The 12,588-nt window shown below is 37.1% G+C and overlaps 1 protein-coding gene across 1 annotated transcript; it reads right to left on the minus strand.

Moving 5' to 3' along the window:
- Positions 1-253: 253 nt before the first annotated feature.
- LOC133528542 (senecionine N-oxygenase-like) lies at positions 254-8,667 on the minus strand. The gene is made up of 8 exons (XM_061865945.1): positions 7,541-8,667; positions 6,523-6,710; positions 5,921-6,059; positions 5,001-5,172; positions 3,511-3,783; positions 2,932-3,092; positions 2,496-2,624; positions 254-503 (listed from the first exon to the last, which is right to left on the minus strand). The coding sequence occupies exons 1-8, from the start codon at positions 7,616-7,618 to the stop codon at positions 303-305; spliced, it is 1,341 nt and encodes a 446-aa protein (XP_061721929.1). The 5' UTR covers positions 7,619-8,667; the 3' UTR covers positions 254-302.
- Between the last annotated feature and the right edge of the window lie 3,921 nt (positions 8,668-12,588).

A 12,588-nucleotide genomic window follows, 5' to 3' on the forward strand; every position in this document is an offset into this window, starting at 1 on the left:
CCATCCTTACCACTTAGATGGTTGGCAGTCCTCAACTGTGCGTTTCTCCAGGAACTTTCTGCCTCGCACAGCTAAACTGTGGAATGAACTGTCGCCTGCGATATTTCCGGACCGATACGACCTTCAAACCTTCAAGAAAAGAGCGTACTCCTACCTTAAAGGCCGGCAACGCATGGACATGGATACGGAACCCTACACAGATCATGATCTTACAAATGCTCCAGGCCAGTTTTTATTTAAAAAAAAATCTTAATTTCTTGGTTGAAAATATTTTCATCAATTAATTTATTAAAGTCCACGATTTAAACAAAAATATCACAAATTTCCTTTCTCGGATTGTAAAATCTTTCAAAATTATGGTCATCGAGTATTTTATAATCATAATCTCTGTAGTTCAGCAGATCCTCCAACCGGTTCTTGGCGTTGAAGTCCCTTATGATGGTTATTACGGGAGGCACGCGGATGGTGCCTGCCTCGGATGAGAGGTTTGTGAAGTACTGGTCCTGAAAACGGAATAAAGGCATATCAAATATTAAAACGGATCACTCGCGTATCTTTAACAGGCATATTCTAATTTCAATCATAGGATATAAATTCGATCTGAATTAGATACGCATCGGATCTGTTCCCGTACCATGAGCCAATGATAGTGTCAAAACTGATACACAGGATGATTGAAGCAACTGTTTCGTAACAGTATTTGTGAGATTAATGTCAATTTATTGTACACTGTTTAAAAAAAACTTTAATTTTTTTAATAACTTTTATGATCACCCTCTTTGTTTTATCCATAACAAGTGACAAATTGAATGTCATCGGAGTCTGGTTACTTACTTTTGAAAAATCGTATCTCACTCAAATGTGACATTTTATTTTCTTCGTAATCAAAGTGCTGTCATAACGGTTAAAGAGTTATCTTTCTTAATTAAGTGTTGTAGGGTGTCCATGATGGTAGATAATCAAATTTGACCTTACCAAAAAGTTAAATAACAGAAAAAAAGCGTGATTGTTTTACTTAAATGTGATGGTGAACGATTCATCAACATTTACTGATTGTGTAGGCTTAGTCCTGCTCACGTCTCATGAATCATTCTGTATAAGCTAGCGAGAACGTAAGTTACTTTATATACATCTTGCTTGCACTTATATGCGAGTACGAGCGAGATGCATAGAAAGTAAGCTACGTTCTCGATAGCGTTTATGTCAATGCCGTACTGGTGGTAGCCACACCGTTGTTCAGCGGAGATCTAGTGGCTGGTTCAGTTGATGGGCGAAGAACAGAAAGCCGTCTTGATGGTCATATTATAACTATTTAGTAATTAACAGAACAGAAATACGTACTAATGCACTTAAATATGGCGACTGATTCCCCAGCCATCGAGAACGGAGCAAGCGTTAGAACGAACACACATTGAATGACTATAGGGACCGTGCGCGTTGGAGGGTCTGCCATCTTGTGGCCTGAATCGGAACAATAAACATTTACATTTACACGTCACGTGTTTTCTTGTGCATAGTAGATTCTGCCATCTTGTGGGCTACATCGGAACAATAAACATCACATTTACGCCTCGCGCCAAAATTCTGACAGCTCCTGTGCTGCCTCCTACAGTTCATGCACGCTCCCTATATTACTATTGGAGTTGCCAACATCTGTCAGTGTCAAAAGTGACGTTTTTGGTTAAAGAAATGGCACTTTTAACAATGATAAATCTCTTTCATATCTAATCTTGATCTGCTAGCATGAGTTGCGTTCTTGCGCGCGACTTCGTATATCTAGCGCGACTTAAAGAATACAACTCATGCTAGACGGTCAGATCGAATTCATATCCTATAATTAAAATTAGAATACGCCTGTAGAAGATTGCTCGACATATATCTCTCCATAATCTGACCCACTAGTTTAAATTTATTGGATTGCGTAAAGTGACGTACGCGTTTGCGTTAAGTCTCATTTTGTATGGGATTTAGAAACAGCGCGCCAAGCGAGACGTTTTGGAAACTCAAAATCCCATACAAAATGAGACTTAACGCAAACGCGTATATACGTCACTTTTCGCAATCGAATAAATTTACACTAGGGTCACAGGACGTTTGTTATTTAAATAACGAACAAGGCCAGTTAAAAAAAAAAAAACATTCATTACACATAGAAACATCCATAATTCAGGTACAAAATATGTTAGTGACAAAGACAGAAAAAAATGCAAGAGCGGTAAGAACAGAATTAGATCCAAGAATTTGATTGAACTCGAATTAGAACCAAGAACATGAACCATCTAGCTTTGTAGGCTAGGACTGCCAACCTACTGCCAACAAGCCTAAAAAGGCCGTTCTATGCTGTTTGTATGTGTTTGCTGAGATTTATTTGAACACTGAGACTGCTAAAATAGTAAGTGCTAACGGAAGGGGAGAGTCAAGACATCAAAAGATCATGATGGCTGAATCTAGGTTTAAATTTTCAGGCGCTAAATGCTTCCAAAATACGCAAATACCTGTTGATCGGCCAAGAAGTTGACATCGACGACTTTCCTGCCCCCGAACTGCTGAAGCCAGGCGTTCATCATGTCGTCTTGCGAGGGGAGCTCAAATTTACCCGCTGCTAATGATGCTGCATAATTTGCCTGCGGTCAGAAAAGGGCGCAGTAAAGACAAGTTTTCAGTTCGTCGCAGGGTGAATTTGCTGCGATTCTGCCGGTTCAGGAAATGACAACTAACTATTTGGGACATTGACAGTCGCCTCTTGCTATAGAAACATACTGGTTGAAAAACTCTATCTTAAGACACTTAATATATAGTTTCATAACCGGATTCTCCGTCTAAACTAACTTTGCACCAATATGGCAAGCGACAACGCTTCCTCTTTCCACTATCACTTTAGACGTCAGTCCCGTCATGTAGATCTAACTCAACTGCACAATATTTACTGACCTGCGCATCTAAAACCTTTGGAATTATCGGTTTAGGCAGCCCCAGCAGCACCATGCTAGGTCTCCGAACGTTCACCATGTGTTGATAGACCGGTAACACGAACTTTCGCGACACGGTCAGCCCACAGCTCTCATGTAGAAAGCTAAAGTTAAAATCATACCCTGAAATGGACATTTGAGACACATTATAGATCCCTTAAGACTCGGTTATTACTTTAAACGGGTTTCTGGCATATCATTAAGTCGAATAAACACTCGGCATGTTTCGATCCTTTTTCGAGGATCTTCGACTGGGAGCACTGACTGCACCGCCTGTACTGATCGAGCGCGCGATGTTTAATAAATAATATGCGAGTAACCCGAAATAACCCGATTGAAATAATTTTAATTTGGAACACGTTTGAAAGTCCTCATACTCGATTCTCAAAAACGTCATGTGGTTATTTTTATAAGTAATTGAGCAAACACATCGCCTGAGGAAATTACCGTCACCCATAGACATCCGCAACACCAGAAAGGTTGCAAGTGCCTTTCCAGCCTTTTCCTGTTTAAATAAACTATTCGTAGAGATACATCGTACCTGTGCACAGTATTACAACATCCACCTCCTCAAAGCTGTCATCCTTAAACACCACCCCATTTCTTGTGAACTTCTTAACATCTGGTTTCTTCACATAATTGGTCCCGAAGAACGGCTGGTTGTACTCCAAATGGTGGCTGTGAATCAGCCGCGAGCTCTGATTGGTCAGATGCATAGCTAAATCAAGGCCTGAAGGGCCAGCGCCAATCACGAGTATCCGAAGGTTTCTGAATGGTTCAGGGTCTTTATATTTCTGGATGTGGATTATTTTGCCTGAAAAAAAAATGAAAAAAGTTGGTTAGCTGTTGAAACCAGCAGCTGTAGCACGGTCGAATTTATATCACTTGTCATTACATCTGTCACTTTCGCACTTACATACTTCCTAGAACGTGACAGGCATGGTGACAAGTGTTAAAAATACGAACGTGCTATAGCCGCAGGACGATTGAAATCAATGACAAACATGAGTTGTCATTCAAAGAATAAATAACCGGCCAAGAGCATGTCGGGCCACGCTCAGTGTAGGGTTCCGTAGTTACTCTTCCGTCACTATAAGCTAAACTGGAGCTTAAAGTATAGTAAATTGTTAACCAAGGGATGAAACGGTACCTTTGACCCGAGTTAAACAAATAGGCAAATTTGCATAATCAGTACCTAATTAAAGTAAGTCTTTTTACTATGAAGGGAAAACTTTTTGCGATAACTCAAAAACAGCTAAACTGATCATGTCCGCTATAGTTTTCATTTAATGTCTTTCTTAAGCTCTACTTCCACGATTTTTTTCATATTTTTTGGACCTATGGTTCAAAAGTTAGAGGGGGGGGGACACATTTTTTTTTCTTTCGGAGCGATTATCTCCGAATATATTCACTTTATCAAGAAATGTTTCTTGAAAACCCCTATTAGTTTTGAAAGACCTTTCCAACGATACCCCACACTCTAGGGTTGAAGCGAAAAAAAAATTCACCCCCACTTTACGTGTAGGGGAGGTACCCTGAAAAAAAATTAATTTTTAGATTTTATTGTACGACTTTGTCGGCTTTATTGATTTATACATCCATGCCAAATTTCAGCTTTCTAGCACTAACGACCACGGAGCAAAGCCTCGGACAGACAGACAGACAGACAGACAGACAGACAGACAGACAGACAGACAGACAGACAGACGGACATGGCGAAACTATAAGGGTTCCGTTTTATGCCATTTGGCTACGGAACCCTAAAAAGCATGTACCCGTGCATAAAAACTTCTATGCAGGGATGGTACCTTTGATATGCGGCTAACTGTACATGTAATCCCAGCTGAGAATAAGCAGCGACCCAACGCCATTGTTCCGTTCAAATAAATATGAACGCCATATAACTTTTGACTTAATAACAATAAAGCCTATTTTTGCTCTTAGCCGTGTCATTATAATGGGTCATTCACACACATGTCACATAGCCATGTTATTAATTTAAGGCCTTGCCAGCCCATGTACCAAAACTACCTTCGAATTTATCCTGACCCTCGAAATTAGGTATAGTCGGCAAACTCCAATGCCCAGTGGCGACTATGACGAAATCACAAGTCTTTGTGCGGCTCTCCTTCGAGTCTGTCTTCATGTATGAGATCTCCCATTGGGTGTCTGCCCATTTCACTGACGTCACTAAAGAGCTGAACTGCAAATAAAACAACCTGTTAAAAAATCTTCAGGACTGAATCAACTCACCTAAATTAATGTGACTGTAATGATGAATTGGAAACTGTTTAATATAGGAATGTTTCCTTAGAGCCTTCCTCTAAAAGCAAAGTTTGCCAGGATACTAAAAAGAATCTACAAAATCCCTAAACTCCTTGTTAAAACTGGTTTTGCTATGAGATTCTCGGCTTATCTCTTTCCGCATTTATATAATATATTAGTAAAAATCTGCGATTTAAGGCACTGTAACTTAACAGAAGCAAAAAGGCATATCCAACCCCTACTATTTTCTTAGAGTTATGATGAGTCAGATGATATTTTGAAATGACTGTAGTAAACGTCAATTCTATTGAGTCTTATCCCAAAAGTTGAATACTAACACTTTCATTCTATAGCTATTTACACGCACAAATTAATTCATACATACATAATATACATGTATACCTTCACATAAACACTTTCACTTACATACAAGAGCCGCAAAATTTCGATATTTCTCTGAGATTCCCACGACACAGTCTGAGCCTAAAAGGAAATCATTGTACTGCTTCTCTCGTAATGCTAATTTCCTGATTAAAAAAAACATAATGGTGTGAACGTGAAGTTAGGAAAGGGCCAGTTGGCATCCTCTACATCTATGTTAATTCCTTAGCAGCAGTATTATTTTGGTGAACTCTGCGACGAGGTGTTGAACACCTTGCCAGCTTAGCTTATGCTGTTAACTGTACCTCTATGTATTTCTCTAAGTCGAATGCCTTGGTGAAATTCTGCAGGTACTTGTAGAAGCAGGGTGCGGTTGGATACGATGGCGTGGTATCAGGGAAGGGCCAGTTGGCAAACTCCATGATCTGCCAGGGAGTGTTGGTCCTAAAAATATAAACGCTTTATTTAAAATTTACGGTAACATTCAGTAGGCTTAGCGTGACGGTAGGTATCTCACGTCCAAGATAGACTACTCGCATTTTTTAACTGTATTCATTAAAAAGGAATGGGTAGTCTAGCAGCATTGGATTTAAGCCTACACTGCTTACGAATATGTTAAGATCTACTTAAAAACCATTGAAATGTTCTAGAGTGTACCGCGTAGCTCATACGTTGCATAATATTTTAAATGAAGCAACATAATATGAAGAGTTGACGAAATTGCTTGCGTTGCGAACCCTAAGCACAATTACAGACAATATGAGATTTCACTGCACACAGCACACTGATGGTTTCAACTTTCAAGTACTATGATGCATCTGGTATGGTTTGTAGTATAATTTGTAGTATAGTATAGTTTGTTGTGTGGGTATGTTTTCTTAACTACTGCAATAAATTGGTTAATAACCTCAGTTGCTTATAAACTCCTGTAAACGGTGGCAAGCCATCCTCTTCCAAGTCAGTCTGGAATCTCCAGTTACCACCAAGACTCCGCTGTGCTTCTAGCACGGAAACCTGGACGCCATATTGTTTTAGGTAGCGCGCAGACGCGAGACCGCCGTAGCCGGCGCCGATCACGCATGCTCGCCGAGATGGCTAAAACAGCATGGAAATGAAAGACATATGAAATAACATTAATTAAAATCATTCATTGTAAACACGACCTCAACTACCTACTACACGGAGTGAATGAGATAATCGAGGTCAAAACCCATCCCGTACAAATATTATGCGAGCGAAACCGCTTATTTCTGTTGCACCCAGAAGAAGTAATAAATGCCCTTACCAGGATTTGAACCCTGGACCTCCTGCATTGTAGGCAGGGTCACTACCAACTATTCTAGGCCGTACTCTCTATTGTTTTCTAAGTAAAATTTATTTCTTACTAGTATTTTACATATTTGATAAGAAAAATATAAATCTCATCCCTTAAGCTTCATAACTCCAAAATTTACAAAACACAAATAGTTTAAAAAGTGAATATAGGAATATAGGACTAGTGAGTGAATTGAAGTAGAGGAGGGAGCTGGGAGGGGTAGACCTCAACGGACTTTCTTTGATCAAATTAGGGAAATCCTGAAGAAAGGCGAAGGCACCCTAAACCGGCAAGCGTGTGTGAGAAATGTTATGAAAGTGAAGGAAGCGAAAGGGGTATGTCAGGATCGTATCAAGTGGAAATCAGTTGTATCTGCCAACCTCTTCGAGAAATACGCGTTATATGTTAAAAATTGAGTCCTTTTTAGAATGTTATAACTTCTCAAATAACTAAAAATGTGAGATCCCTTTATGGAAAGAATTTTAGACAGTTATGTTGGTTTCCGTAATGTAACCCTCTTATTTTGGCACAATAAAAGAAATAAATTAACTTTCGGTATAAAGTTAGCTTAAGACGGACTCTTAATCATAATTTCAAACTATGAACTTACCTCTGTAAGGCCATTCCTAGTTTCCAGAATAAAAATCACAGAACATATCACAATCACATGTACCACAAACCTGGCCATTGTTTTCACTTTGTTTAAACTCTAAAATAACAACAGTATAGCACCATAAAGAAATAAGTAAGCTTTTATCACACCACACCTCCCATACAACTTATTATTACAACAAGTAAACTGTTGTATGGAGTGAGCACTTGAAGCTTGCTTATTTCTCTATGATAACGCACAGACATTGGTCCGACCAAAATCAGAAAAACAGGCCAATTCAAACGTACACTGACATCAAAACGACATCCAAATGATATTTAGCTATCGTTCATTTCGCTTATTATACCTACATGTATTGGCGTTAGCGAGACGCACGACAGGTAAATGACATCATTCAGATATAATTCTGATGTTAGTATACGTTCGAATTGGCCTCCAAGACTGGTAGAACTCGATCAAACGACTTTTGGAGTACCTACCATCATCCACAGTGTTAACTAATTCATAAAGTGATTGATCATTCGTGAATTTTATTGCCAATGCATAAGGTTCATATTAAGTGTGTTACTGTGAATACCCAGGTGAACTGACTACTTGGTGAATGTCAAGTTATAATTATAATCATAATATTAATGTCGTTGATGACTCGAAGGCCAATTGAAACGTACATTGACATCAACATGCTATCTAAATCATGTCATTTAGTTATAGTGCGTCTCTAAAGACTAAAACAGGGGTTGGGTCAAAATACTTGTTAATGCCTAATTGACATTGTGTGCAAATTTTGTTTCAACAGACAAATTAGTTAATAAAAGATAACATTAAATTAATTTTTTATATTCATTCAGAACAATAATGTTTTCTATAATAGTCTATCATCGCTGCAGCGATGTTTTCACGATAACTATATTATTTATGCCGATATTTAAAAAAAACATAGGATGTCCCAACAACAACTACGTAACTTTACAAAAAACTTACGGATTTTACACGAAATTAAATTGTATTTGCTATAAATAGCAGCAAATTTTACCAAATATTCTATTTATAATAACGAAAACCAGATCAAAATATCCCACAACACAAACTATATCTAAAACTAAAAAGTTAAAATCCCGATCCCATCACCGCAGGTCGCAGGTCATACCCGATTTTATCTATTTCCAAACAAAATCACAGAGGCCGATTCTATTTTTACGATTTGAAATGGTTTTGATCTTTTATTTTTAATGATATACGAGGCAAACGAGCAGAAACATCACCTAATGGTAAGCGATTATCCCGCGATACACCCGCAACAGCAGAGGGTTTGTAAGTGCGTTGTCGGAATTTAAGATGGCAGTATGCTCTTTTAATATTTAAAGTCTTTAAATTGTATTTTTTTTTCTTATTTAATGCATTTTAATTATAAGATGTAATGTTTTGAAAAGATGTGTCCCGCCGAGTTTCTTGCCGGTCCATATTGGGATACCTTCCTCCTATTGAAGGGGATTTAAATCTTCTCGGGTCAGAGGTGGAGGATTAGAGCCGCTGTTTATTTGACGTTCATAAGCGCATTGTTATATGCCTACATGAATAATAAACTATCTCTTTTCTTTTTTCTCTAATTATGTCTGTGTCTCACTTATTTATTTATTTATTTTGGTGCGCATGAGATGCCGAATGCGGACTCACTCAAGGTCATATTAAAATAAGATGAAACCTTGAGGAAAACTGGAACGTACATTTGACATACGCTCGTATTTGGCATGACATCAAAATGATAATATTTAAATTATGTCAGTCGTCTTTGCGTCTCCCTCGCGCCGATACATTTACAGATAAGTAAGAACGAGATATCACTTCATTCATCACATTGATGTCGCAATGTAAGTTTAAATTTGCCTCGCGGCTGAACAATAACAAAAAGACATTATTTTCATATCACAATGTAAGTTATAATTGTCCACCTTATCAATTTTCTAAACCAGAATCGGCTCCCGCTATTTGTTTTTGCGCCAATCGATATCGTGTTTAAACTACACTGCGGTTATTACAAAAAGAAAATGGCGGTGGCAAAAACTATGGGAAATGTTGCTTAGGTGTAATTGCATTGATGGATAATACTTTATAGGTTACGATTACGTCACGATCACGACTAGTGGGGCATTTCGAATGTACACTGACATTAGAATAATTGACATCATTTGATCTTGCATTTCGCTCGTACTTGTCCTTACATATATTGGCTAGAGCGAGACGCACGGACGACTGACATCATTTCCATATTATTTTATTGTCTCAACAATGTAAGTTGGAATTGGTCTCTGGCTGACGCCGCGAGCTATATACGGTGTTACTTTGTATTAGAATTAATAAACAAGCAAACGGCGCGTCTGATGATAAGGTGTTGCCATGCTTATGGACGCGTACAACTCCGTCAATATTTTTCAAACAGCATGTTTACGGTGATAGATGTAATTACGGTACTATTCTGCGTGATATTACGTTTTAAGGTTATAAATTGTATGGATGCTGTTTAACAAAATCCTTCGCGTATTGTTACCTAAGTCAAAAAAAAAAAGTCAAAATATTCTTTATTCAAATAGGCCTAGCAACAAGCACTTCGTCCATTAAATACAAAAGCGACACAACTAAAAAAAAATCGAAATTTATTTTATTGCAAAAACGACATTATAAACATAATATTATCACGTGGCACAAAGACACCTGTCGATTTGTCGTTAGAAATTACCAAAATTATGCAGGTGCCCTTTTTGCACTATCACTCCTTCGTGACTAACTTCAGTGCTAAACCGCCATTTTGTCAGTTGCGACTCTACCGTCGACCCGAATGCAAGACAGTTTTGTGAAAAACGGCCATAAAACAAAAAAAGAAGTGGTTTCATTTAGAAATATATAAGCAAAAGTGCCACATTTGTACATGCGGCCGTTTTGAATAAAATAAATATGTAAGTATTGTGTTTCTTAATACACAAAGGAGTCGTAATACGGAATGTGGCAGTTTTGATTTTAAAATATGCACTTAAATTGGAATTTTCCGAAAACAAAACTGCCGTTTTTGAATTTGCAACCTTTTTGAATTTAAAATATATTTGAGTCCATCAATCAAAAGTGCCATATTTGTACATGTGGCCGTTTTGAATAAAATAAATATATAAGTATTGTATTTCTTTACACACAAAGGAGTCGTAATACGAAATGTGGCAGTTTTGATTTTAAAATATGCACTTAAATTGGACTTTTCCGAAAACAAAACTGCCGTTTTTTAATTTGCAAACATTTTGAATTAAAAATATATTTGAATCCATCAATCAAAAGTGCCATATTAGTACATGTGGCCGTTTTGAATAAACATAAATATGTATGTGTTGTATTTCTTTATACAAAAATGAGTCGTAATACGAAACGTGGCAGTTTGGATTTTAAAACTTGCACTTACATTGGACTTTTCCGAAAACAAAACTGCCGTTTTTGAATTTGCAACCGCTTTGAATTAAAAATATATTTGAGTCCATCAATCAAAAGTGCCATGTTCGTACCTGTGGCCGTTCTTAATAAAATTAAATATGTATCCGTTTTATTTTTTTATACACAAAGGGGCCGTTATATGAAATGTGGCAGTTTTGATTCTAAAATGTACAGTTCAATTTTACGTTTCAAAAAACAAAACTATCGTATTTGCATTTGCAACCGTTTAGTATTCAGAATATATTTAAATCCATAAATGTGCCAGAGCCACATTCTTGAATATGTTTGTTTTGCATGAAATATTTGTTGAAATAAATAAAATAATTATATAAAAAAACGTACTACTTTGTAATGTGTTCGTTTTGCTTAAAAATATAGTAGAAAACAACTAAAATTTTTAAATGTTATATTGAAATTTCTACTACGGTGTTTGTTTTTCAAACCCTGTAATCCCTGTATTAAATGTTTTAATATCGTAAATTTACCCACTAACGGTTTTATTTTTATACGCTTGAAATAGCTTCACGTGAAACTAAGTTGTATGTTTGTGTGTACCTAATTGACAATGAAACCAAATTTTAGAAGTTAGTTTTAAAGTAATTGTAAATAAAGCTTGGCATGTTTTATTTAGTTCACGTGGCAGTACAATAATTTAGTATCTTGGAGCTGATGATGAAGACAGAAACAATATTTCGTTTTTCAAACCAAAAATTTATAAAAATGCTGATTCCAAAGAAAAAGAAGCCTTACAAGATGAGTTCGATTTGCACATAACAGAAAAGTCACTGACTCGAGATGAAAAAAATAGTGATAAAAAAAACGTTAGTAATACTTTCCGAGTGTCGGTTTACGATTTACAAGCGGTAATGCCTTGTCCACAAGGTGATGTATCCAGTTTTTATTACATTTCCAAATTGAACCTTTTTAATTTCACGATTACGGAGCTGGTCACAAAGCGAACAAATTGCTATGTTTGGCATGAAAGAGAAGGAGCTAGAGGCGTGAAAAAATAGGGCCATATATGCTTACTTACCTAAAAGACTTGAATGATAACGCTACTGAAGATCTGGATGTGGTATTTTATAGTGACCATTGCTGCGGTCAACAAAAGAACAAATTTATGTTAGCTATGTACCAATAGAAATCAATGAGTATTCTAACATTAGAGGTATTACCCATACATTTTTGATCACTGGGCACACCCAGAATGAAGGAGATTCGGTTCATTCTACTATTCAATAAAATTCAAGGCATTAAAATCCTCGTCAATATATGTCCCAGAACAATACATTACTCTTATTAAAACCGCAAAAAAACAAGGTGATTCTTACAATGTGTTTGAATTAACCCATGAAGATTTCTGGAAGCATAAAACTTAGAACTATTAGCTGATGGTAAATATACGGTTACTGAGGATGGAGAAACGATAAAATGGGCTGACATAAAGGTGATGAAAACTGTTCGTGACGAAAAGCACAAGGTTTTTATAAAAACATCCAACACAGAGGACGATTTTAAGTCTGTATCCACGTTAAAACGGGGCTAAAAGAAGAGTGTCCGGAAACTCCGGAACA

The sequence above is a fragment of the Cydia pomonella genome, chromosome 19 (genome assembly GCF_033807575.1).
Source record: "Cydia pomonella isolate Wapato2018A chromosome 19, ilCydPomo1, whole genome shotgun sequence".
In the NCBI taxonomy this organism is placed as follows: Eukaryota; Metazoa; Arthropoda; class Insecta; order Lepidoptera; family Tortricidae; genus Cydia; species Cydia pomonella.